Source organism: Gracilinanus agilis, chromosome 4 (genome assembly GCF_016433145.1).
Source record: "Gracilinanus agilis isolate LMUSP501 chromosome 4, AgileGrace, whole genome shotgun sequence".
NCBI classification, from domain to species: Eukaryota; Metazoa; Chordata; class Mammalia; order Didelphimorphia; family Didelphidae; genus Gracilinanus; species Gracilinanus agilis.
Genome location: NC_058133.1, coordinates 615627 through 641813, shown reverse-complemented (window position 1 = coordinate 641813; position 26187 = coordinate 615627). Strand labels below are relative to the sequence as shown.

General features: G+C 60.2%; 1 protein-coding gene across 1 annotated transcript; it reads left to right on the top strand.

Annotated features, from left to right (window-relative positions):
* The first annotated feature begins 354 nt into the window (after positions 1 to 354).
* Positions 355 to 26187, top strand: MIGA1 (mitoguardin 1). Its single transcript, XM_044671958.1, has 15 exons — positions 355 to 454; positions 847 to 1024; positions 1547 to 1683; positions 2875 to 3001; positions 7004 to 7140; positions 7690 to 7813; positions 15194 to 15294; positions 17906 to 18024; positions 18237 to 18309; positions 18774 to 18860; positions 19279 to 19377; positions 19478 to 19612; positions 20544 to 20597; positions 22325 to 22441; positions 23528 to 26187. Exons 1-15 carry the CDS (start codon positions 371 to 373, stop codon positions 23744 to 23746), a joined length of 1791 nt encoding a protein of 596 aa, XP_044527893.1. The 5' UTR covers positions 355 to 370; the 3' UTR covers positions 23747 to 26187.

Sequence of the window (26187 nt, the reverse complement as noted above, 5' to 3'; positions counted from 1 at the left end):
CCCCCTTCCGGCGGCGGCGGCTGCGGCGGCAGCGGCGGCGTCTCCTGGCAGCGGCGGCGGCGGCCCAGCCCGGCCTCGGCTCCAGGTAGGCGTGGGGAGAGGCGGGGCCTCCGTCCCGTCTCTGGACTCCCCACCCCCACCCCGAAGACCCAGGACGTGGCCCGAGGTTGGGGCAGAGCGCCGGGGTCGTTCGAATGTGGCCTTGGCCCTTCCTGGCTGGGGCTGGGGACCCCGGGCCAGGCAGATCTGGACGGTGCTCGGGGAGCGCCCATTGCCCAGACCGGCAGACTGAGGCCGGGCCGCAGAGGGGAGCGGGGTCTGACGCGCTGCCCTCCTGTCCTCCTCCGTAGGACGGCCGCGGGCACGAGCCATGTCGGAGCCCGGGTTCTCGCTGAAGATCGCAGTGCTGAGGGCGCTCGAGCTCCCGCTGGCCTGGTGCTGCTCCCTGGTCCAGGTGGGGGCGACGCTCCTCCCATTTCTCCTTCTGGGGCCGCTGACGGGCCCTCCTGTCCCCTCCCCTCTAGCCCCGCCCCCACTCCTCCCTGCTGGCCGAGGTCCTGGCGGGGCCTCTCCTTGGGACGCCCCACCGCGGCCTCCTTCCTTGCTCCTCTGCTGGGGCCTTTCCCTCGGGGTTCATCTGGGGGGGCTTCCCGCCGAGGTGGCTCTGGAGAGGGCAGCTGCCGGGCGGGGCGAGGCCCACCCCCATCTGTGGTTCTCTCTCCCCTGCGGGCCTCCCCCCACCTCTTGGTTGTGTCCGGGCTGGAAGCAGGGGGGTGGGGGTGGGGCTGGGGCTGGAGACCGCCTGTGCGGAGGGCGGCTCTTAGTCCGGCTGGGGCTCCCTTGCAGATCAGACTCTCTCCGGGGGTTAAGAAGCTCTTCGCGGTGACGGCAGTGAGCGCGGTGTCTGTGCTCTTCCTGGCCCATCACTTTAAAAGAAGACGGGGCAAGAAGAAGAGAAAAGGCTCGCCCTGGGACCCCGGACACCTCGCCCTCCAGTGCGCCAAGACCGCCACGTCTGAGAAAGGTACCCCAAATGGGCCCGCCTTGTGCCAGGGCTGCCTGGGCTGGAGGGCTGGGCCTGCACGTTGGGGATTCCCAGCGTGGAAGCGCCAGGAGGGAGGGACCGATGGACGGACAGCTCGCTGGGAGTCTGTGCCGCTGGCTAATCTCCAGCCCTGTGTCGATGCCCCCCTAGTCCAGCCCTCACCCCTCTCCCATTCCTGGGTGGCCTTTCTGCCTGGAGCCTCTCCCACCTCCCCCAGGAAGCCTCCCCTCTCGTCTGCAGCTCGCCTCCCCTTAGCCGGGGAGCCCCGCTGACTTTCACCTCCTTTGGATCTGGTGCCCGACTCCTGGTCGGTGCTTTATCGGCGCTTCCGGGCCCTCGTCTGGGCAGCCGCCTGGTGATGCTTGTCAGGTAGAGCTCTGCGGCTGGTGGCCCCCTGCCTGGTAGTCTCCAGAGCCCCCACCCCAGGGGTACCCCACCCGATTCTGGAAGCCTCCCGCCGTGGCTGGCCCTCCTGTGACTCGGACGGACTGGTATTCTTAGGTTCCAGCTGTTCCAGCAGCCGACAGAACCTGACCCTGTCTCTGAGTTCGGCCAAAGACAAAGGCTCTCAGTCCGGCATCTACACCAACGGAGGCCTTTTCAGCAAATATTCTGGCTCCGTGCAGAGCCTCGCCTCGGTGAGTAGCCGCGCGGCACGCCTCCGGCTGCTGGCTTTCGGCTCACCCTCCTTCTGCGGGGGAGCACAGGAGCGTGCTGGCTGGCCGGGTGGGAGGAGGAGAGGCGGGAAGCACAGGCAGATGGCCTGACAAGGGACCCGGAGGCTCTGACCGGGCCCTCTCAGAGTGTGGATGGGCTTCCCTAGAGGGAAACGCACAAAGAGGGGCTCCTTTGGGCCCTTGGGTGCTTCTGGCTGGCCCAAACCGTGGTGGAAGGCTAGAAAGAGCTGAGGGAACAGTCTGAGCTGTCTGACTTGTTAGCCAAACAGGGGCGCGCTGGGCGGACTGGCTCCAGCCCCCAAATATGGAGCGAGGAGGCAGATCGTTACGGGTCAGAGGTCGTCCGACTGCTCGTTGGAGGGGGAGAGTAGAGCAGACGACTCCTAGAAATCAGAAGGGGCGATGTCCCTCCCCCCAAAGCTGTGGGACCTGGAAATGGTGCACCCATTTCCACCCAGGGCACACGGGGGCTGCCTGGGATGTCTCCCTGGGAGGAAACACCTTGCAGTGGTCTTCAGACTGGGCTGACTGGGCTCCTGGTCAGGATGGGGCAAAATTCAGCAGGAAGGAAGCGGCTCCTACGGGAGCCCACAAAGCCTGCGCTGCAGCTCCTTTATCGGAATGGCCCCTGCAGACGCCCCCTTGGGGCTGCTGGCATGAGAGCAAACAAGGAGTATTTGACTGCCCGCCGTGTCCCAGGGCCCCGTGCTCCCAAGGCTGCCCTGAGCTCCCTGGGCCTGGCCTGCCTTTGCCTCTCACTTTGCTGGGCCACCACTGTCCCAGGGCCTCACGGCAGTGGGATGCTAGTAGAGGACAGAAACGTTCGAGTGCAGCCCATTGACGTAAACCCCAAGCCTGAGCTGGCAACGGGCATTTACGAGGGCACATCGGGGTGACTGGCGCCGTGGGCAGCAAGAGTCCAGTGTAGACAGAAGGGGGGTTAAGTGACTAGGTGCCAGGGCTGGGGATCAAGGGTCCACAGCGATGTGATCGGTGAACTCTCGAGCACAGGAGATGAAAGGCCCGGAAGGGATGGCAGGATGTCGGGATGAAGACCAGGACAGCCCGGAAGACCCTGGAGTGACGGGGCCGTCCTGACGTGGATGGACGCTAGCCAGATCTCTGAAGGCCGTTGCATGGTTCTCCTTTCAGGTCCAGAGCGCCAACTCCGGCCACAGCTGTGCCTGCGGCAATTCTAATTCCTGGGACAAAACCGACGAAGAGGACCTGAGGCTCGTCAACATCCCCGTGACCACTCCTGAGAACCTGTACTTGATGGGTGAGTCTGGCTGGGCCTTGTGGGCCTGGCCCTTCTGGGGAGAAGCCGCCTTGCCCTCGAGCCTTTATTTCCCTGGACAGCGGCCGCTCTCTGGCCGGAGGAGGGAACGGCTGCCCAGCAGCCTCTGGGGTCCACCCCCAAAGGCATTTCTCGCCCCCCTCAGGACTGCAGGCCAGGGGAGCCAGAAGCGGCGGGCCCAGGGTCCCCGGCTCATAAGTGCTCGAGGCGGGATTCTGCCCCAGGTCTCCATGCCGGTGCAGCCCGGGTGGGGACGAGCGTCCACGAGAGCCTGGGCACAGTCCTCGGGCAATTTCCAGTGTGCGGTTGTTCCCCTCAGAGAGTGACCTTCCTCCACTTGAGGGCTGGGGGCCCCTGCGTCGTGGGCCGAGGTCATGGTGGCCCCTGTTTCTTTCGTTGGGTCCTCGTTGACCCTGTCATCCTTGGGGCCGTCGTGCCCTTTGGGGTTGGACGTGTGCTGCCTGCTGCCTCATGCCTCTCCCTGGCATCAGACGGTGCCAGGCTCTTGTCACGTCCGTTGCTGCTCACAGCCCAGTGGCATGGCCATGGGTGTGTGAGTGTGACCATTCCGCGGTGGAGAATAAGAATGCCCACTTGTGAGCTCCCAGAGGCCGGGCTCGTGTCCCAGGACTGCCTCACGTCTCTGATGACAGTCCTCCAAGGTGGTCTTGGGTTTTATTATCCCAGCCCAAGCTCTGGGAAGCCTCCCTTTGGCTTGGGTTTGGCTCTCATCCTCGGGGAGCTGCGCACTGACCTTCGTCCTCATGGCTTTAAGAAGAATGGGGAAAGCCTGGAATGGATGAAGTGGATTGTGGGAGGAAAGGATGGAGGAAGGGTGATTCTGCGTCTGGGGGAAGTAAGGGAAGGGGCTTCTTCATTTCCTTTAAGCCCTCACGCCTGTGTGCCCTGAGTGTGGGGGGCTCCCCGCAGCCCCATGTTCTCATGCGGGGATGTTCCTGTCTGTCCTGCCAGGCATTCCCACGCTTAGCCCTTCCTTCCCTCTGCGGGACTGGCATGGCCCTCTTGACTTTGGCTAGCTGCCCAGGAGTTTGCCACCGTTTCTTTGGGACGAGGCCTTGCGGGTCTCGTGCCAAGACGGTGCTTTGGAGAGGGAGCCAGAGAGTGTCGTGGAGAGGCTTTATCTTGACCGCGTGTGCGTGAGCAGCTGAGGGTTCCAGAAGGCTGGGAGCAGGTTCTCGGAGAGGCTCGAGCTTTGCCCCTTTTGCCAGCGTCGTGGCTTTGAATTTTCCTCGTGTTCGCGTGGAGTCATCGGCTTCTCTTTGGGCGATTCACATTTTAGGGAGCTTCTCTTTTGTTGGGGGGCGGAGGGGGAGCGGTTTTGTGCTTGTGGAGCTCTCCTTTCTTTCCCATTCTCTCCTCTAGCGTTCTTCTTTCTCTTCCAGCTTAGAAGCAATACTGCCTGTTGGTTCCAGGGCCAAAGAGCGGTAAAGGCTGGGCAGTGGGGCTGAAGTGACTTGCCCAGGGTCACCCAGCTAGGATGTGTTTGAGGTCACATTTGAAGCGAGGCCTGGATTTCTAGCCTCACTTGTTTCTACTAGCATTTGTGGGCTCTGTTTTGAACGCCTGCTCTGTCTCCTCCAAGACTTCTGGTTGGGCTCGTCCCTGACTTTGCCTGAGGACGCTGGTTGGGTGTGCCCAGGGCCCCGTTCATTTAGCCGTCAGCCCCAGTTCTCTGCTAGCACACACCAGGAGACTCGCCGGGACCTTCCTTTCTGCCTTTGGCCTGCCTGGGCTTTGTGGCTGCCTTGACTGCGGCCCCCAGTGGGAGAGGCTGGTGCCAGCGTACTGCAAGACACCTGCGGGGAGGCTGGCCCAGCGCTTCCTTCTGCTTTCATCCCAGACTCGGGCTGTCACGGAGGCGAGCGGCCAGGCCTTCTCAGTGATGGCTGCCGCAGGAGCCTGAGAAGCCCCCGAGGCGCTGTCTCCGTGACGTGACTTCCCTTTGCTTCGATGTTCTGTCGGGAGGGGAGTCGAGTCCAAGGCGAGGCCCGCTAGGGCCAATGGCGAGAGAACACTTCGGTGGGAGCGAACGCCAACAGCTTCATCCCTCCCCGCTCAAGCCAACTTACCTTCCGCCTCTGCTCGGGGGCTGCCCGCCTCGATCGTCTCGCCTCGTTCCGTTAGAAGCCCAGCAACCTTCGTCTCCGCACGCGCCCGTGTCATGGCGGGGGTCCTCGCCGCCTCTCCTGTCCTCCCTTCCCCCTCCTCTTCTCTGTTCTTTTCTCGCCTCCTTTGCTCCCTGTCCGCACCGAGTGTCCTCTCCTCTGGGCTGGCTTTTTGGCTTCGTTGGGGATGGACGCTGCAAAGGCAGGCGCCGAGAGTCCAGCGGGGCGTTTCCTGTCCCCCTCGGTGCGGCCCCACCTGCTTCTTCCTTCGCCTTTCACGAAAGGCGCCTTTCTCGGAAGCCCAGACCATCCGCAGACAGTCACCAGGAGGTGGAGGGGGTGTTCAGGGAGGGCCGGCTGCCCATCCACCCTTGGGGTCCACCTGTGGAGTCCCCCTGGGGAACTGTCCGGGCAGGTGGGCTAAACCAGCTTGAGGCATGTGAAGGCTTCCCCCCGTTGGGCTGGGGGTGAGAACAGCTTGTTCCAGCAGCCAGAAGGAGGCCGAAAGCGGGCACTGCGGGGTGCTTAGAGACCCCCGGGTGAGGCGAGGCCATCCACGCCAGTCGCCCCAACTCGCCTTGCCATCGGCCCCGCCGGCTCTGGGAGGGAGAGCGAAGCCGCTGACTGCGTGACTCGGCCTCCCTTCAGGCCGGTTCCCAGCAGAGTCAGAAGACCTCCGGGGTGAGACACAACCACGCCCGGTCGTGCCATTGTGCACACGGAGGAGGCCAAGAAAGCTTCCCCTTTAGCCTTGGCTCCCGAAGTCTTTCGGCTGAATTTACGGGAAGATGCCCGTTTCCGTGCGCTGCGTCTGCTGGCTGGCCGTGGGAGAGGAGCGCGGCCGTCGAATACCCCGGGCAGATGACCGTCTCGAGACTATTGAGAAACTGCTCTTGGCCTCCTCGGCCCTCCTCCCCCTCCCCGCCACAGCCACTGCAGGGGCAGAAGGACGGCCCCGCTGCCCCGAGCGCCGGGTTGGATTTTTCCTGTTCTGAGGGCTGCGGGTGGCCGAGGCTTTGGGCGGTGGGCCCGGCACGTGGAGACTGTGCTGCCCTGGGGGCCCTCCCCATCGTGGCCCGAGACGCGGCCCGAGACGCGGCCCGAGACGGCTCACAGCCAGCCGTTCCTGATCCGTCCGGCAGACCAGACAAGAGGGCGCGACCCTGCGTCGTCCACAGCCGTGGGAGCGTGCCTTTCCGGCTGTGGGTGAGCAGAATCGGCCCGGAGCTCTCTTTTCCCTTTTTGGAAAGCCGCCCGCCGTGAAAAGGTTTTAAGCTCCGTCTTTGAGCCTTTCTTTAATGAATCCGCCTCTTCCGCTCCCCTGCCCTGCCACGCCATGCACGGAGCGCCCCGGGGGAGCCGCAGAGACCCCCGCGCAGCTCCGTGTCGGCCTGCCTGCCTGAGGGAGGGTCTCTCCGTTCTCGCCTCTGCTTCCCCGTCTCTAGGCTGCGTCCTGGGTCGTCAGTGCCGGCGTGTAACTCGTGTTCCTTAGCTCAGCCTCGCCCCTTGTGGGCAGGCTCGAGGGCGAGCCCTTCCTGGCCCCAGGAGAGCAGGGCTGCCACCCGATGGGGCCCTTTCCTGTCCCAGCCCTCTGGGGCGCCAGAAGACCCTGCGGAGGAAGGCCCGCGTGACCTCGTGTGCAACGGTTCGGCGGCCTCATGGGCCGTTTGGGAACTGGCCGACATCGGCGCTCCCGAGCAGGGGACGGGTGGCTTGAGGCGTCCCCTGGCTCCGGCCGGAGTCCACGTGGAGACGCAGGGAGGAGGTCACGCCTTCCTCCGCGTCCGGGGTGACGGGGTTCCCGGGCGGCATCGGCCTTTCCCTCACCTCCTGTCCGTTCTGTGCTTTGGCCCTCTAGGCATGGAGCTCTTCGAAGAGGCCTTGCGTCGCTGGGAGCAGGCGCTCACCTTCCGCAGCAGACAGGCCGAAGAGGAAGCCGGCTGCGGGGCCATTAAACTGGGAGCGGGGGACGCCATTGCCGAAGAGAGTGTCGAGGTAAGCGCCCTCTCTGAGAGAGACGGAGAGGCCGGGCCTGTTGGGGGGGCCGAGGCCCGGCACAGCCCGACCGGGGAGCCCGGAGGACCTGGGTTTGAGGTTTGGCTTCCGTCCCTGAGCCGCAGGGACGTCAGGAGGGTGCTTGTCCTCTTCCCCACGCCCGATGCTGGGAGGCGGGCTGGCCCGGCCCGGGCTTTTGGCCTCCCTCCCAGACAGGCCCCTCGTCACATACGTCTCCGACGGCGCCCACTTGACGGGTGGGAAAGCAGGCGTGAAGCTGCGGGTGCTCGGGCCTGGCTCGGAAGAGGCCTTCTTGGGGGGCAGACGGGCAGTCTGGGGGGGCCTGGACGCAGGATGTGGGGGACGCGGTCTCCGGGACCAGAGAGACTGCTTCTTCCTCATCCGTGGCCGACGGAGCCGGGGCCCGCGGTTCTGCCGGCTGCTCTGCGGCCGCTTCCGTCACAGCTCCTGCCCGCTTCTCCTTTGGCCTCGGGCCGGGGGAGTCTCGGGACACGCCGACCCCATCCCTTGTCGCTCTTCTCCTCCCAGGATATCATCAGCGCCGAGTTCATCCACAAGCTCGAGTCTCTGCTGCAGAGGGCCTACCGCCTCCAGGAGGAATTCGAGGCCACGCTCGGGGCGTCCGACCCCAATTCCCTGGCCAACGACATCGGTAAGGCGCCTCCCAGGAGAGCTCTCCGGGCCCCTGAGGGCGCTTCCCTCTGGTGTCAAGTGAGCTTCTCACCCCAGATTCCCCCCATGGAGAAGGCCTGCCACCCCGGCGGGTGTGCGGCAGGGCCCGGGAAGGGAGGCTCTGGAGCCGGCCCGTAAGCGGGGCCGCAGGCACACGTGGGCCACCACAGGTCGAGGCAGAGGCCGCCTTCCCCGGCACCGTCCCAATGAGCGAGTGGAACTCCTCAGGACAAACGTTTGATTAGTTCGTGCTGGGGCCTTGAGAGATAACCAAGAGGGCCTCCACACTCCGGGAGAGGCGACAAGGACCAGGGGTTGGGGAGGGCTTCTTGGAGGAGGCAGCACCTGAGGTGGGCTTCATTAGGCCAAGAAGGCAGGACCCCGGGGGCTGTGGTGGCAGCGGCCCGGCCCGGGCAAGCTGGGGAGACCTTGGGTTGAGCGGGACAATCCAGGGCGCACGGATGGACCCCTTGCCCCGGGGCTGGGTCCTCGAGTCCTCGCTTTGGCAGCGGCCTCCGTGACGACCTGCAGGCCTAGGCTGTGGCGGGGCAGCCATCACTGGGGCAGGCGTGGCGCACTCGGGCACCCAGGAGCATGGTGGCAGGGCAGGAGAAGGGGAGGGCCTCGGCGTGGCATGCTAGAATGACGAGCTCGAGAGCCGGCGGCCAGAGCCAGGAGGGATTCCCGGAGGCCTGGGGGACTGGGGCCGGCCAGCCGCCTCTTGCTCTGTTTCCCGTCTGTCCGTCCCAGAAGTCTTCATGCAGACCCAGACCCGGAGCGTGTGGCCTCAGGACAGGCAGGGCCGAGCTCAGACCTAGCCCAAACCTCTGCCAGCCTCAGTTTCCCGCCTGTAAAATGGGTATACCTCGGGCACTGGGGGTTTTTTAGCTGCCCGCCTCCTCCCTTATTTCCTGCCTTCTCCTTTGGCAAGCTGGCAGAATCTCGCCTTCCCCTCAGGCCTTCTGGGCACGATGTTTGTTGCCTGTCTGTATGAGGGAAGGGTTTGGCCCTGGCTGCTCCTGGCGGGGCCGCATGGGTGCTATGGATGCTTGTGGGTCTTTAGAGCCGTCCGGGGGCTCCACAGGGAATTTGTGCTTCCGGCCTGGGAGGGCCTGTGGGTGCCCCTGCCGAGGCTCTGGGCCTCGTGGGCATGGGGCAGCATGAGGGAGCACTGGCAGCGACATGTCTGGGCAGGGGAGAGCAGGAAGCTGGAGAGAACCGGGGGATGTGCCCGGGAGGAAACCCCGGAGAGGCTTTCCCCCAACGTGGAGACGATTCAGTGGAAGCAAGGAATCTCCGCCTTTGGTCCCTTGGGCTCCTTCTCTACCCTCAGCGGGGCCCGCTGCCCGAGGTGCCAGCCACCTCCCTTGGCACCCCTGCCCTCGCCCCTCTTCGCCGGGTCCTCATCGAGAGTGGTGGGCGCGTTCCCGGCTCTGCCCTCTGTCGGGGCGAGCGGCTGGCGCCTCTCTGGGCCATCGGCCACAGAGCGGAGGCCGGTGCTGCAGCCTGGCTCGGAAGTCTGGAGTCCCGTCCCCCCAGATGCCCGGTCTGCGAGCTTTTGTGGGTGCTAGCGCACCCCAGGGGATCGCCTTCCCGGTTACTCCTCTGAGCACGGCGGGACCTCGTCCATGTGGGCCGCCCCGCTCGTGCGCATTCCGAGTGGAGCACAAAGTAAAGCCCAAAGCGAACGAGCTTCGTCTTCCGTCAGAGGATCCGCGTGAGCGTCGTCTCCAAAGCAGAGGGAACCGAGCTGGAGGGACCTGCCCAGGGTCTCCCGGCTGGGAGGGTCCGAGGCTACCTTGGAATGCAGGACTTCCCGCCCGCGCCCGGGCCTGGTGCCCCCGAGCCGCCTTTAGAGCCTGCCTGTGCTGGCAGCAGCCTGCCCCGTCGGCACGGACATGCTTCGGGTCTGCGCAGGCTCTGGAGAGCGTCGGCTAGACGGGACCCTCCAAGAGACGACCGGGCAGGCTTCCCGGCTTCCCTCTTGGCCAACTCGAAGGCCGCGCGTGTGCGCTGGGCATTTGTCATCCCCGGGGTTTGCGCACAGGAGCCCTGGAGGGTCCCCGTTTTGCCCCGCTGCTTCGTTAGGTGGGAAGTTGGGGACAAGGAAGATGTTATTTCGAGGCTCTTTTGGGGCTCGTGTGACCAAATAGAAGTAAATCTCCAAGAATTGGTGCTGGCAAAGCCGGCCGGCCGGGTCAGGCAGGGAGGGCTGCTGGGGCAGGGTTCGGTTTGAGGGCCCGGAGCAGCTGGAGGGAGAGCAGAGACTGGCCTGAAGGTGGGCACGAAGGCACCGAGGGAGCGCCAGCCCCGCTTGGTCTCTGGCCACCAGGGGATCAGGGCTCCCTCGACCTTCCCAGAAGCCCTCCTCCAAGGCCTCGTTGGCATGGGGAGGTGCCCTCTGACGTGGCTGTCCGCGTAGGAGGACCAAGGGCACGGGCCCAGAAGCGGATGGCATGGTTGTGATTAGCAGACCCTAGTCCATCGTGGGCTGAGCGGGCTGCACTCTCGGCGTGGGCGCCTCGCCCGTGGACCTGGGCCCGAATCCAACTGTTCCTCAGCGGAAGGTGCTGAGGTGTGGCTGTCGCAGAGAAGGGTCCGAGTCTCTGCCAGTGTTGCCCATCCGAGCCCTCAAGGAGCTTCGAGCCATCGTGCCCACGTGTGCGAGAGCCATAAGGTGAGGTACAGAATCTCCTCAGTGGAGTGGGGGGGGGAGTCGGAAGGGCCGGGAAACTCCGCCACCCTTGAGGGGAATGTGGGATTCAGGGGCATTTTAGACGCGGGGGACGGAGTGGGCTGTGTGCAAGACCGGGCCGTGGCGTCACGGGGAGGGACAGAGCTCCGCGGAGGAGGCTCTCCTCATTGACCCAGGGAGAGCGTGCGGCAGAGGAACGAGGAGAAGCCCTGGCCGCCGTTGGGCGTCCCCAGAGGGGAATGGGCCGGATCTGGAAGAAGGCCCAGCTGCGGTGGGTTAGAAGAGGCCAAGGAGGGGGCCGGGGCACCAAAACCTGAAGAGGAGAGAGGAGCCGAGGGGAAAGGCTGAAGAGAGGGGGCGCTCTGCTTCTTCCTCCCAACTCCGGCACAACCCTTTTGGAACGCTCTGCGAGGGGTCATTCAATCATCACGGCGTGACTTGTCAGTCGCCCAAGTGGCCGAGGCCCAAGTGGAAAGTGCACCTGTGGCTGTCTGGTCCAGCCTGCCTCCGGGCCCCCGCTGGGGTGGAGTCTGGAGAAGTGGGGAAAACGGCGTCTTGGAGCAAGGAAGGACAAGCAAGGCCCCGCACTGGGCACCGGCTGAGTCCTGAAGGAGGTTCCCCTGGGGAGCAGGGTGCTAGGCCCAAATTGAGGGCCCCGGAGTGTCGGGGGCCTACAGGGGCACCATGGGGGGAGCCTGGCAAAGGGGCTTAAGGGAGGGTCTGAGAGCAGATTGAACAACTGGAGGTAGCAGGAGGGAGGCCGGGACGAATCGGGACAGATCTGAAGGTGCCCCAATGGAGTTTTTAGCACGACAAAATGAAAAGGAAGCAGTAAGCAAGAGAAGCGCCTCGACGTGCGGCCTCTCTTTGGCCTTCTTTTAGCACACCCAGACAGCGACCACGCGCTCATTTTATGTCGCCGTTATGAACGTTGACGTTCCAAAAGCAAACACTGATGAGCAAAAAGAGTCCCACTCCTCGAACCCGTGACAGTATGGACCTTCTGCTGTCTCTGCTCCCAGAGGGGTCTGTCCATGGAACATGCCAAGGCGCCCAAAGGCCTGGAAAGTGACCGAGAAGCAGACGGTCGCATTCCCCGTGACTGGGAGCATTTTTTCTTCCCAGGCGGAAGGACGTGTGCTTCTTGGGCATTATTTCGCCTTCCACGCTGCCAGCAGGGCAGGAAGCTCAGTCCGTCTGGAGTTAGACTTGACCACGAGCCGCGTGCTTGGCAGGTGTGGAGTCACCTTCCCCGGGGGCAGTTTCTGGGCCAATGGGGCGGCCCCTTTGCTGGAGGACAGAACTTAAAGTTTACTCCTTAACTTGATCCATTCAAAATGGAGCCCGTCCGTCCTTCCAGCATGTTTCTGGCTAGCCCCTTTCCTCTGTTAAAGATGTCAGCTCGACTCCATTTCTGGGGGACGGCTCAGGCACGGCTGGGGTCTTCCAGGAACTTCGAGATTCTTTTAAATGCCCAGACAGAGACCCAAAGCCACTGGCTCTCCCCTCCACTGGCTGCCTGGTGAGCGGGAAGCAGAGCGCCCCCTCCCACCAGCCTTTCCCCTTGGCTCTTCTCCCCTCACAGTGTCTTCACTCAGACACGTGACACCCCCACTGTGGCAGCCAGAGCCTGGAGACACAAAGTGCCTGGGCCGGCTTGGAGCACTTCTCAGATGGCAATGGGGGGCTCGAACCCGATTCTCCTGTGGCCGGGCCACCTTATTTGGTAGCATGAGCTAGTCGGGTGACTCTTTAAACAGCTGGAGGAATACCGTTAGTCCCTGGCAGAGACTCCCGGGGAGATGTGGGCCCGTCCCTCTGCCCCCTCACTGCCAGGCATTCGGCCAAGGCTAGGTGGTGCTCCTGGAGGTGTTTCCTCCCAGCCTGCACTCCGTCTCTGGTCTGGGGGAGGCTGCTGGCTAAAACGGCGAGAGATACCCCAGCAATCCTTGTTCCCAGACTGCCCTTCTCCTCCCGGGGGCACCAGCATACCAGCACGCCTGGTAAGGAGGATGGTTGAGAATTGGGTGGATTCTGGGGGCTCCCGTCTTGAGAGGATTGCCGTCCCATGAGAGTTGGGGGAGATGCTGGGCTGGGAGCAAGGAGAATCCCCTTGATTCGGGGGGTTTCCTTTGGGGCCTTTCCTATGCCAGCCCGCTTCTCCAGCCCTTGGGAAAGCTCCAGAAGGCCTTCCCGCTCCTCCTCGAGTTGAGCTTGCTGCCCCTTCCCTCACACGTGTGCCCTGTATGCCCGCTGCTCGGTCACAGGCCAGAAGCCCCACTCATTAATTCAGGCCATCAGAGGGCAGCTGAGATCCCGGAAGCTGGTGACATTGGGGCGGTCCGAAGACGTGGGCTCCTAACAACTTCCCTTTGGGGGCACCACAGTCTTGGGCTGTTTTCTAGATTTCCACCCGTGCTGTCTGTCTATGGGCAGCTAGGCGGCGCACACGTCCTGAAGTGGGAAGACAGCTTTCTGAATTCAAATCCAACCTCAGACATCTACCACTGTGTGGCGCCGGACAAGTCACCTAACTCTAGCTTCCTCAGTTTCCTCACCTGTAAAATGAGCTGGAGAAGGAAATCGCTAACCACTGCAGTGCCTCTGCCAAGAAACCCTCCAGTGGAGCCGGACATGACCGAAACAACCGAATGACCGCCACGTCTGTTTGAAGGTCACTGCTCATGGCTCGGAAGGGCCCCACGCCCTTCCTCGGCCCTTCAGAGCCTTTGCTTCCCTGGGCGGGAGGAGCCTGGCCGGCCACTTCTTCATTGAAATGGGGGGAGCGGGGCATCAGTGTCTGGGTGACATTGAGACACTCCCCAGGCCCAGTCTGAAAAGGAGAAGCATCTTTGGAATTCCGGCTCGGATCTGCTGAGGCCAAAATAGACCTAGTGCTCTTGGGAGGGGTAGAAAATAGCCTTTGCCTGGGGATGGCTGTGAAAGAGGAAAACTGGGCTGTGGCCCCTCTATTGCTTTTCAAGAGAAGTCTCTCTTTGTCTCCTTCCCTCCGTCTCTGTCTCTGTCTCTCTGTGTCTCTGAGCCCAGGCCGATTGTCATTTGGGGTTTTGGCTAGAAACCAGCTCTTGTCCCTGGGCCTTGCAGCCCTCGGCGTCGTGCTGTCATCCCGGAGACGGCTGCTTGCGGCTCAAAGCTTACCAAATGCCTCCTGTTGGGGAGCCAGTGCTGGGCACCAGCGGCCCTCGAGGCCTCACTGATTCGGGGACCTCGGGCTGAGGCTGCTCCCCGGGACCGTGCGCCTTGCTGCTCGCTCTACAACGTAGCGGCCCGGAAGTCGTCTGGAACGCCGCCAGGTCGAGGGTCCTGCCGGGGGTCCCGGGGCCCAGCTGCGTCTGGGATGGGGAGATGGACGCTCCCCTTGTTTGCTGCCTGCTTGACCCACGGCCCTTCTCACTCCTCCACACTGATCCTTCTGACGGGGAATTCTGGGCCTTCTCCGTTTCGTTATGTGACGTGATGCTCGTCTTCTCACTGGAGGTCACCCACGAGCCTTTTTTTCTCTAAAAAGATGGCTTTTTCTCTTACTTTAACTGAAAATATAAAAGCGAAGGAGGTTTCCGACGTCGTCCAGTAGCCTTTCCGCCTGCACACCCCCCCCTTTCGGAAGCCTCTTCCTGGCTCACCGCCCTTAGAGATGGAGTTTTCCCCCGCCACCATTCCATGCTCGTGGAGGGGCGTCAGAGGAGCTCCGCTTTCCAGGTCCTGGGGCGCCCTAACCCCTGACTGTGCTCCCTGGTCAGGCAGGATTATAAGAAAGCCCAGAATGGGCCCACGAGGGCCCGGGAAAGGCCACTTCATTAGCTTTTGGGGGGACGAGCACGGAAGGGCCTTCCAGCTCTTCATTCTGAGAATTCTTATGAAATTCGGCTGGAGAATCTTAGCTCAAGGGTGGGGGAAATGGCCTTTCAAATCAAAACCCAAGTGGAAAACCTGCCTCCTCCTCCTCCTCCTGGAGCCCTTGTGGGGTGGAAAGGAAGGAAAGAGGAAAGCGAGTCCACTCGAAGCTTGTTGGGGTTCCCTGGAGGGATCTAAAGGGGGGGCTCAAGGACGAACCCAGATCTCCCCGTGGATCATGAAGTGGTCTCTAGACCTGGAAAGGCTCCATACCCCTGGGCCCAAATGGGAGCCCCCAGGGCGGGGAGGGGAAAGGCTTTTCTCTAGAAGGAGGCCGGGCAACTCTGGGTCCCAAGGGCACGAAGTCCAGCCACATTCCTCTCTCAGTCAAGCCAGTATTTTTAAAAGGGTGAGTCTTGCTCATTACCATGTGGTGACTCATGGCAACAGGTGCTCCCGGCAGACTTGGACCTCTCAAACCAGGAGGGCGACAGAGGCTCGAGAGCCAGAGCTCCCTCTCCTGATGCCCTGCCCCAGCTACAGGCACTCCTGTGGGCACTTTGTGGGGAAGGCAGAAAGGGCTTTGCAGAGAGGCTCGTGCCACCGCCCTCCCCAGCACGGTCCCAAGGCCGTTCTAAATCCAGTGAGAAGGGGCCACGGGTTCCACCAAGGCTGGCTTCAGGCTGCCCTGCCACGTGGTCATCCTACCCAAAGAAAGACCTTTACAGTAAAAAAAAGTACTCTGGCATGCGGGCTGCGGTAGTGTGAATGAGCAGCTCAGTGCCTGGACTTTCCTTTTGCCTTTTTTAGATAAAGACACAGATATCACCGTGAGGGGGAATGCGGATGATTTTGGGCTCCGAGACACACTGAGCATCGCCTCAACAGATTCCTTTGTTTCAGCCACCGAGGTAGGAAGTCGACAGCCTTCACCTACTAGCGAGTGGCCAGGCGTTTTCTGGTTTTCTCACACCTGCTCCTTCCCAGGAGGAGGCTTTCATTTTTTTAAATTTAATTTTATGGATTAAGAAAAATTTTCCATAGTTCCATGATTCATGCTCTTTCCCTCCCCTCCTCCCCCCATCCCCGTAGCCAGAGAGCAATTCCACTGGGTTTTACGTGTGCCATTGATCCAGACCTGTTTCTATATTATTAATATTTGCATTAGAGTGATCCTTTGGAGTCTACATCCCCAATCATAACCCCATCGAACCATGGGATCAAGCACTTGTTTTTCTTCTGGTTTCTGCTCCCACAGTTCTTCCCCAGGATGTAGAGAGCATCTTTCTTATAAGTCCCTCATGATTCTCCTGGGTCATTGCATTGCTGCTAGTACAGAAGTCAGTTACATTCAATTGTACCACAGTGTATCCGTCTCTGTGTACAATGTTCTCCTGGTTCTGCTCCTTTCACTCTGCATCACTTCCTGGAGGTCGTTCCAGTTCACATGGAATTCCTCCAGTTCATTATTCCTTTGAGCACAATAGGATTCCATCCTCATCAGATACCACAATTTGTTCAGCAATTCCCCGATCAAAGGGCATCTCCTCATTTTCCAGTTTTTTGCCACCACAAAGCGTGACTATAAATATTTTTGTACATTTATTTTCCCTGTGATCTCTTTGGGGTATAAACCCAGCAATCGTATGGCTGGATCAAAGGGCAGGCAGTCTTTTATAGCCCTTTGAGCATAGATCCAAATTGCCCTCCAGAATGGTTGGATCCATTCACAACTCCACCAGCAGTGCATTAATGTCCCAATTTTGCCACATCCCCTCCTGGAGGAGGCTTTCAGTTTGTACAGGGATCAGAGGAAAACTCCTGCCAAAACCTTCCTCCAATCTGCCTGGCCAGGGCCTTCCCTTTATCCCTTCTCCAGGTGTTCTGGGAAATGCCAGCTTTTACTTTGGGCCTGGCTTTTATGTTTGACCCTTTTTATCGCTTCCCCTTCCGTGACTCCCTTGATCCTTGCTCTAGTCCTGTCCTTCTCACAGACCACAGTGGCCTGCTACATGATGAACCCTGACCCATGGTGTTACGACCAAAATACCACGATGCATTCCATGGCCGAGGCAGTAATTTCCGAGTGTGTGACCATGTCCTGGAACTCGGTTGTTTTGATGGGAAAATATTCCTCCCACTAGTCAAGAGAAAGAGAAAACTGGGGGAAACTGAGGCAAGCAGCAAGAAAGGGATTTGCCCTAGGCACGTGTAGCTAAAGGTGTCTGAGGCAGGATCAGAAGTCAGATCTTCCTGAGTCCTGGCCCAGTGCTCTGTCCACTGTGCCCCACAGCTGCCCCGAACACGATCAGGTGCCTGGTCACCTGGTTGCATCCACGCTCCATTGTAGAGTCTACAAAGGCAGGAGCCACGTCTCATTCTTCTTGGCATTTGTTCCTTTTTTTGGGGAACCGCCTGTAAAAAGTGTGCTCTGCTCCGTCCTAGGGGAGCCTGAGGCTGTAGTTGTTGGGCTAAGCCCATTGGGTGTCCTCACTGTCCAGTGCCAGGATGGGGAGTCCATCAGCAGAGGGCTGAGGGTCCATAAGTAGCCATGGGACCTCCAGCTTGGGCCACACAGCCTCATCCCCGCCCCCAGAACCTACTTTGGGAAGTGCAGTCAGCGAGGCAGGAAACATGAGGCCTGAGCCTGGGGAGAGGGAGCGGGAAAGGCTTCCTGGAGAAGGGGGGGTCTTGGGGAAGCAGGAGGCGCAATAGGGAGGAAGACAACGCAAGGAGCCCATGGTGGGGAGTGAGGAGGAGCAGCAGCTCGGAAAGGGAGTGTTTTGCATTTGCTCCTGGAGGTGATGGGGAGCCGCTGGAGTCTGTTGAATAGGGGACGGCACGTCTGGACCTGAGCTTTAGGAAGAGCACTTTACTGGCTCAACGGGGGAGGACCCCTCCCTCCAGCCACTGTTGCAGTGGTCCGGATGGCTGGGGAGGGGGGAGGCCCTGGGCGCCATATTGGGAGATGCTCCTAGCTGGGGAGGCTGGGCACAGGTTCAGCGCCGGCAGTGGTGCCCCTCGCAGTGCCCGGGAAGTCAGCAAGAAGGGACAGTGGAAGGGGAAAGGCGATGATGGCAGCTTTGGCCTTGAATTCAAGATGTGCAGTCTGCAGCTGGAGGTCGGGAGAGGGAAGCTGGGGGCCAGGCAGTCTGGTGGTCTCGTCATCGCCTCCCTCTGGCAGTGCATCTTTCAGACAGCGCCCCCTCCCTGCGATGGCTGCCCGCTCAGGCCTTCGTGCCCGGAGCGGACTTCTGCGAGGTTTTCCTCGGCCGACTCCATCTCCGGGAAGGGGCCGCCTTGACTCGTTCCTTCGTCTGCTTCTTTCTCCGGGGCTTCGGGACGCTGCGTCTCTCGTAGCTCCTCGGCCCGGCCGAAGCCAGGCGGGGTCTCTTTCCCGACTCCGATGGAAGTCCCCCTGCCTGGGGATGCTGGGGCTTTGGGGGGACTTTGCCTCGGCCCGGGGAGACCCGCTCGAGATCCTCGCTCGCCCTTTCCCGTGACCGGCCCCCGTGCGCTTAGCTTACAGAACACAGAGAAGGGCGCCATCCGTACAGCCTGGACTCCCTCTGCCACTGTCCCTTGTACGAGGAAGCCATGCATTTGGTGGAGGAGGGAAAGATCTACTCCCGAGTGCTCAGGTACCGTTTCCGTTTGCCCGGGGTTCGCAGGAAGCTCGATGGCCTGTTGTTGCCGGGCTCCAGTTTTCTGCTCTCAAAGTGTTTGTGAGAGTTGGGGGACGGCGTCTCTGCTGGTGTCGGTGATGGGAAGGCAGCAGCGCTTCTCCTCGGCAGCCCGAGTTGGGGTCTGGCTTCGGCCTCCAGAGGGCCTCCTTTCCCCTCCCTGTCTGTAGAACCGAGATGTTGGAGTGCCTCGGAGACAGCGACTTCCTGGCCAAGCTTCACTGCATCCGCCAGGCTTTTCAGGTAAATGGTTCTCCCGGCTGTGGTCCGTCACTGGACTCGGTGCCAGCCACAGCCTCTGGCTTTCAGAGTCCGTGACCCACGGCCAGGCAGAGTCAGGCAGGATCTTGGCCTTTCATCTCCCCCCGGCTGCCTGTCTGAGGGGGCTCATTCACCACCAGGCAGGGCTGGACTCACCCTCGGCGTGGCCCGATAGGGGGCAGGCGCTTAACGGTCCCTGAACCTGGCGCGGCACCCCCTCCCCCGGTGAGACGACACAGACGTGGCCCTCCGGATGCTTCCTGAACCCTGCAGGGCCCCCTCTGTCCTGGGAAACGAGAGAAAACCTCCGGGTGGTCCGTGAAGCCCCTGAGGCAGGGCCCCCTTCCTCGGGCCACGCTCGGTGCCCCAGCAGCTCCCGTCCCCCCGACTTCGCTCAGAGACCAGGCGGTCATTTCCGCTCTGGGGCTGGGGGGAAACTCTTGCAGGTCATTCTTTCAGAAACAGCCAACCGGACGTTTCTTGCTGAGAGCGGAAGGAAAATTTTATCAGCTTTAATTGTGAAGGCGAGAAAGGTAAACTCGGTGTTGTTAACAGAGTCGCTCCCCGGGCGCCAGTGGAGAAAGGGGCCTTCTGGGGGGCTTCGTGTGTGCGCAAGTGTGTGACCGTCCTGGGAAAAGGGGAGGCTGTAGGAAAGAAAAGCCGAAGGCCGGGCCTCCCCTTTCCGCGTGGCTCCGGGGGCCGAGGCGAAGGCGGGCATCTTCGTGCCCCGATGGCGCGCCGGGGGGCACCTTCTCTGGTGGCACGTCAGAGGCCCAGTTAGGGGCCTGATCTGAGAGGCGGCAGAGGCCAGCCTCACCGTTCCCTTTCCTGGCCCCTCCGGGCCGGATCCTGGGGGCGGGCACAGGCCAGCGTCCGCTCTGCAGGCCCGAAGCTCGTTGCTCAGCATTAAAACGTGTCGTCTTCTTCTCGTTTGCTGATGATGTCCTACAGAATCCAAAGAAATTTGAAGATGTTTTTGATGAAATGATCTGTTTTTTAGAGCAAACAGACCACTGGGAGAGCATTGAAGTGGAGCTTGCCGCAAGGGGGGTGAGTCCGCTGCTCCCGCGGTGGGGGAGGCCCCTCCCCTCCCCCCTCCTCAGGAGACTCTGGCCAACAGCCCACGTGCGGCCTTTCTCGTTTCGTGCAGGTGAAAAATCTCAATTTTTATGACATTGTCCTGGATTTTATATTGATGGACTCCTTCGAAGATCTGGAAAACCCGCCGACGTCCATCCAGAATGTGGTCAATAACCGCTGGCTCAACTCCTCCTTTAAGGAAACCGTGAGCGCTGGCTTCCTCGGGGGTCCTGGGGGGGTCCTTGGGAGAATGGCGGAGCACAGCCAGGCTCCGGCCCCCAGCCTGTGGCTCGTGGGGAGCAGAAGCAGCCCAGCCAGGGAGCCCTTTGGGCCTGCTCTGGGCAGGGGCCGGGCCGAGCTTGCAGAAATTAAGCAAGGCCACAGCGGAGGCCACCCCGGCATCCTCCTTCGTGGAATTTCAGACACCCCCTCCCGCTCCCCAGCCAGGAAGATTTCGGGGAGGCCCCGGTCACCCGAGCTTCTGGAGCTGAGAGGATGGGGCCCGGGCTTAGGGGAGTTCCTCGTGCCTCTCCATTTCCCAGGCCCTTATTCGGGCCAGACTGCTTAGCAGGTCCCAAGCTACTCCCAGAATGCATTTTTTTTAACCCTCACCTTCCATTTTAGAATCAGTACTATGTGTTGGTTCTAAGGCAGAGGAGTGTAAGGGTAGGCGATGGGGGTCACGGGACTTGCCCAGGGTCACACAGCTGGGAAGTGTCTGAGGCCAGATTGGAACCCAGGACCTCCCCTCTCTAGGCCTGACTCTCCATCCACTGGGCCCCCCAGCTGCCCCCCAGAGGGCCTCGTGTCCGGCAAATTTGATAGGCGCCCTCTCCGCTCCTGGCTCAGGGAGTTTGGTGCAGCCCAGCTCTCGGGGCGCCGTCCTCTCGGGTTGTATCTGGGGGGCCTCAGCTGCACGTGCTGCCCACTTTGCCTGGTCGACTTGGATTTCATTCTTTTTCTTCATAAATTCATTCATGCTTGCTATTAGCAGTCAGTCCGTTAGACCTCTGAAAGCCCCAACCCGAAGCCCGGAAGGAAGACCCAGAGCCCCCTGCGGCCTTTTCCACGTGGGGAGGCCCCGGCGGGTTTGGATCACGGCTTCCCATGTTGTCTTTTTCCTTCCTGTGTTTTAGGCCGTGGCATCGAGCTGCTGGTCCGTGCTCAAGCAGAAGAGGCAGCAGATGAAGGTAAATCCTTTTGGGTCCAGCAGGAGCCAGACGCGCGTCATCCTTGGCGCCGTTTAGGCCTCTCCCATTTCGAGAACCATCTTCTGTAGCGGGCTCTGAGAGGCCGAGTTTGGAGGCGGGAGGATGGTGAGGGAAGCCCCTGCCCAGGCTGGGCTGTGCCCTCAGGATCGGCCCAAGTACGGAGGTCGTCCCGGCACGTGTAGGGTCTGTGTCAGGCCAGTGGCCCACAGACCTCCTTCCTCACGTCAGGCTGTCCGGGAATCCTAGGGAGCAGCCAGGAACGTCGGGGAGGGGGACCCTAGAGAAGCAGAAACAAGGCGCCTTGCCTCTCCCGGGCTCTCCCCCTGCTGGGGAGCTGCTGTGCCAGGCTAGCTTGTGCCGAGGAGATGGACAGCTGCCTTCTGTCTTCTGGCTGGACTTGACTTTCTCTGTCCAAGGAACGAGGACAGCCCTTGCTACTGATGTACCTGGGCCTTTGGGGGCTCTCAGCTGAGCACCTTAGGCCTTGGAACCTCTGTCTGGCAGCCGATGGGTCTGAGGTGCCCTCCCTCGAGTCCTCCAGGCTGGCTAGGAGGGCATCATCCCCGTGGCGGGGGAAGCCCCTGACTCTCGTGTGGCGGGCAGGCACCAGGGAGACAGCAGAGGAGGAGGGTTCCTGGGTGAAAGGGTTCCGTGACTTTTGGTGGTGGTCTGAATCGCCTTCCTCGGTGGTCGGACCGATTCGCAGCTCTCCTGTGCGCTGGCGTTCCTGCCTCTTCACCTCTCCAGCAGCTACCGTTTTCCCTTTTTGTCATCTCTGACGGCCCCAGAGACATGAAAGGGAAACTTGGATGGGTTTTCACTTCTTTCATGATGCTTTGAAGCCTCTTTTTCAGATCGCTGGCGATCCTCGGGCTTTCGTTCTCCTTTCCTGTCGCCCTCCCAGAGCATCCACGAATGTCTTCCGTGATGCTCTTTGTCACGTTTATTCATAGACTTCCCTCTTCCACAGTGACCAGAGCTCTTTCCTGCCCTGCTTTTTGCACCTGTTCATGATGTGACTCGTGACGTTTGTGTGACGTGTCCTTTTGGAACTTAGCTTGGGCTGTGGTGGGAGCCGTTGCTGTCGGCCTGATTCCTGGGCGCGGGCATAGCGGGCCTACTCCCGGCAGGGAACATCGCCCTGCTGTTGTGTCCTTAAAATTGTCCTGTACCTTTCTGGCTCCCCTGATCCACTTTTCTGGCTTTTAAACATGACTTACGCTTTGAAGTCTGGTACTGCCTGGGCCTTTTCGTCCCACTTTTTCTTATTATTCCTTTTGAGGTTCTCAAACGTGTGATCTTCCATATGAATTTTATTCTCTGTCTTAGGTCTGTAAAGTAATCTTTGTACTTTGGTTGGCATGGCAACAAATACGTCAATTAGTTTAGGTGGTGTTATTTTTTTTTTTTATTGTATTGGCAGGACCCAACCATGAGCAGTCATCAGCTTTCCAATTATTTAGGTCACTCTTATTATGTTAACCTTTTAGACTCTGTTTCGTTGACTTGTAAGTTCTCTCCAAACAAACACATATTCCCTCATCTTGCTTTTGTCTTTGAACCCTAGTGCCCGGCACATAGCAAGCGCTTCAGAAATGCTCCTCAGTGGCTTAATGACTCCGGGGGCCAGCTCTGTAGTGGAGAGCACAGCTTCCAGATGGACATGTAACAGAAATATAACTTTGCTCTCCTCCCTTTGCCAACAGATTCCTGATGGGTTCTTCGCCCACTTCTATGCCATTTGTGAGCACGTCAGTCCTGTGTTAGCCTGGGGCTTCTTGGGGCCGAGAAATTCCCTCTATGATTTATGTTGCTTCTTTAAGGTATGCAATTTCAAGAAATTGTAGTTGTTCCAAATTAAAACACACACATCGGTAGCGTGCGTGCTTTCTCCAAAGGCGATTTGTTGAAAAGGGACGCTCTCTATTCACTTTCAAGCCTGGGGGTCACTTCTGGCTACTTTGGGCTGCTCCTTTTTTTCCTCTGAACTTCACACTCTCTTCCCTGCGTGATTTTTATTTGTATTTTTTTCTTGCCCCTCCGAGATGATCAGTGCTTGGAAGAGAGGGTCTCTGTCCTCTTTCCTTGTCCCTCCAGTGCCTGGGCCTACACGTAGGTGCAGCCTCAGGCACTTCCTCGCAGGCCACTTCGCCTTGCTGCCTCAGTTTCTGCCTCTGTAATGTAGAGATCATTAGAGGTGGTGGTGAGGCCCCAAAATAACGTATGTGGCATTCCTTGCCCCCCTGAGAGCACGTCATCAGTACGAGCCACTGAGGAGAAAGGTTGTATCTCCTTCCTGGACCAGAGGTGGTCTCAGAAACGGTGGTGCTTGTCACCTCTTCCTGTGACCTGGCTGGGTATTCCCTGCCATGCTAGAAACACTAGAGGGCATGAGGTTGGGACAGGACCTTGGTGGCGCGGGGCCCACTCTTTTCCAGAGAGCAGTGAGGGAGGGTGCCCGGAAAGTTGGACGGATGATAGCAATCATCCAGAAAATAGACCCGGGCAAGAGCGCCCGTGGGGCACAGCTCAGGGACGAGAGTCCTCCAGAGGAGGCCGCTCCTGCCCATAGTGCCCCTGGTTCCCGTCCTGCCCATCCACTGGCCGGCCCAGGGGTCTCCGGGTCTCAAGTGTGTTTTCCCAGGATTTCCGGAGGGTCCGTCCTGAAGAGAGTCGCCCAGGTTCCCCCTTTTCCCTTGCCTGTGGAGTTCCGAGCTCGGCCATGGCTCAGGCCATTCGGCCGGAGTTCAGTGGGCGCCTTTCCTTAATGAAGGCACGACTCCTCTCCGGGCTTCTTGTTTTAGGCCCCTTCGGTTCTTTGCCACCCAACTACGTTAAGCGTGCTTTGGGTGTCCGATCCTTGGTGCTGCCTGTGTCTAAGCTTTCCCCCCGCTTGTTTTGTCCACCAGGACCAGGTCCTCTATTTCCTCAAAGACATCTTCGACTTGGAGAAGGTCCGCTATTCCAGCATGGAGACGTTGGCCGAAGACCTCATGCAGCTGCTGATGCGCCGCACCGAGCTTCTGATGGCGTACCTGGGCGCAGACTCCCTGAGACATGCGAGCGGCTGCGTGAGTGGCCACAGCCACGCCGTGTCCAGTGGCCTGGTGGAAGCCAGAGTCCAGTGAGGGCGCGCGTGCGTGTGGCCGGGCCGTGGGGAGGTTTGGTGGACAGGCCGGACGTCCCTGGAAACGTTTTCCATTCTGAAATGTGCGTTTTCTCTTGTCGCTCGTCATCGAAGTCCGTCCTTAGCCCGTGGAGGCCCTGGTGACCTTCTGGTGGGTCGTTGTGTGAACTGTTCAGCAAACCTTGGCAGCGGCCTCGGCCGAGCACGCGGCGCCCTGACGATGGCTGCTTTGGCCGGGCCGCCCTCAGATGCCCTGCTCTTCCCACGCGGCACGCCGTCCATTCGTTAGGTTGCTTCTCAGTGACTGTGTAGTTAACCTTGCCTTGAAAACGCATCTGTACATAGCAGCCGTCTCCTTTTGTCTCGAGGCACGATGCGGTGACACGGGAAATAGAAATCATCGTCATTTAGGCAGTAACGGTGTCTGGTGTGTGCTCTTGTCCGTGTCATACGTTTACAGGAATCGGCCCCGACGGGGTCCCGGTGGAAGACTTCAGGCGGATCGGGCAGCTGGCAAGCGAGAGGGCAGAGGCCTTCCCTCCGCGGCGCGGCCTGGGGCTCTTCTCCTCTTCCCTTGAGACCTTCCCTTCACGAACTCTGTTCTCGAGAGTTCCCAGCTGGACGTGCTCTCGGTGGAGGAGGGAAGCGGCTCCTCTGGCCCTCAGACGCCTCAGGGGGAGGTTCTGGCGAAAAGACACTGACTGTGGGGCAGAACTTCCCTCCCTGCTTAACCCCCAAGTATTTCCAGACCTGAGAGATCTGATCATTTCAGAACTCGAGCCCAGCGTAATCCCGTGCCTGGCCCCCCTCTAGCTTAGGCGAGGTTCTCTGGGGGCCGCGGGGACCCTCCTCTGGACTTGGCTTTTGGCCTCGCGTGGTTTTAAACTAGCATTTTAGACAAAAGGGCCAGGTTTCTGTCTACTGAGATGTCAGAGGGAAGCAGGAAGCGCCGTGCTGCCCAGCACGCACACGATGGGAATGGCCTTTGGATTGGCTCCTCGTGTGCCCGGGTGGGTGTCCGGCGTCCCCCTCCCCCCAAGAGAATCGATGCCACAGACGCCACCCAGGGCCAACTGCTCCAGCAATGGCACTGGCCGCTGACCGGGGCTGGACCGAGGACTCCCTCAGTGGTGGTCCCTGTGGGTCTGGAAGGCTTTTGTAGCTGTAGGTCCTCCGGAGAGAAACGGTGCCATTGAGTTTTCATGGGTTCGTATTTTTCCTTATTAACTTGGGCAAAACCGAGTTGTACCTTAGAAATAACGTACGTCCTCGGTGATTGTTATCCATCGTAGAAACCAAACTATGGGGGACGCAGTTCTGCTTCTTGGGTCGGACAGAAGTTTGGTCTGAAATCAGTTTGGAAAAATTGCACTATTGGCTCCCCGTTGGCCAGGGTATCCCAGGGGTTTCCCAGAAGGGCCCAATTATATGTAAGTAGGCGGGTGAATTGTCCTCAGTGTAGGTCAGTGTGGTTGCCGTGGTAGCAGGTTGGTCAGCCCCACAGCTGCCTTCCCAGCCCAAAGGTTTTCTGTGTGGCCTTCCTTTAGAGATGATAGCGACCAAATAGAATTTCAGGGATTTCCGTGTGGAAGAGGAGCTCCCCTCAGCCTCGTGTCGAGAAGGACCGTCTTTCCGAAAAGGGATGTTTACGATGGCCGAGGAGCTCGAGGGTCGAGACTACCAGTTTCCTTTTGCCTTAAAACTGCATTATAAATACAAAAAAGTCAAAGAAACTTTCAAACAGGAAGTGAGCAGATTTGGGCAGCATGATCGGAATCTTGGCGAGCCTGTTTTTTGTGGTACTGATGACAAAGCGCACACGACCTCCATCGGCCACATGGATTTCCGGGTCCTCGGAGACGGCACCAAAGGGTTTGTTCCGTCTTTACAAAGGGGAGAAGTCGGCGTTGAGGGGATTCCTAGGCCTCTCTTTCCATTCCCCGCCGCTGTCAGCCCCTAGATTTCCCGGGAACTCGAAAGGCCAGGCCTCGCGTGTGTTCAGGAAAGAAGGGAAAAGCTCTCAGAATCGAGCAGCAGGTTTCTGCTGGTTAGACGTAGGAATGCTGAAGAGAAACCGAAAGATTTCTCTGTGGCTCTCCTTTCCCGGACGCTACACTTTCACAAATGGCCCGTTTGGGCCTGCCTTTTGACGAGGAAAAGCATCAGGAAAGGGTTTGCAGTCAGAGAACTGACAGGACTTGGTGGGATCCGGCAACGCCATTGCAGGTGAGCGTCATCCCTTCTTTGTCCTCAGTGGCTCTTCCCAGTCTTTGCTTGTTTGACTGCAATTAGCCAGTGCCAAGGCCTCACTGTACATACGGCCGACCTTCCCTCCTCCTTCTCTGTGACAGTAAATGCTATTAGCCCTGCCCCTCCCGGCCTGTGATGGATACGAATGTGCTCCTCTTACTGCCAAATAAAGGACTGAGAATACCTTTCCAA

Excerpts from the sequence above, each read along its gene's own strand:
- MIGA1 (XM_044671958.1), top strand. The coding sequence starts at position 371 with ATGTCGGAGCCCGGGTTCTCGCTGAAGATCGCAGTGCTGAGGGCGCTC. Across the intron at positions 7,814-15,193 it reads TTCCCTGGCCAACGACATCG|ATAAAGACACAGATATCACC; the intron begins GTAAGGCGCCTC and ends TGCCTTTTTTAG. Across the intron at positions 18,310-18,773 it reads GCATCCGCCAGGCTTTTCAG|GTCATTCTTTCAGAAACAGC; the intron begins GTAAATGGTTCT and ends AAACTCTTGCAG.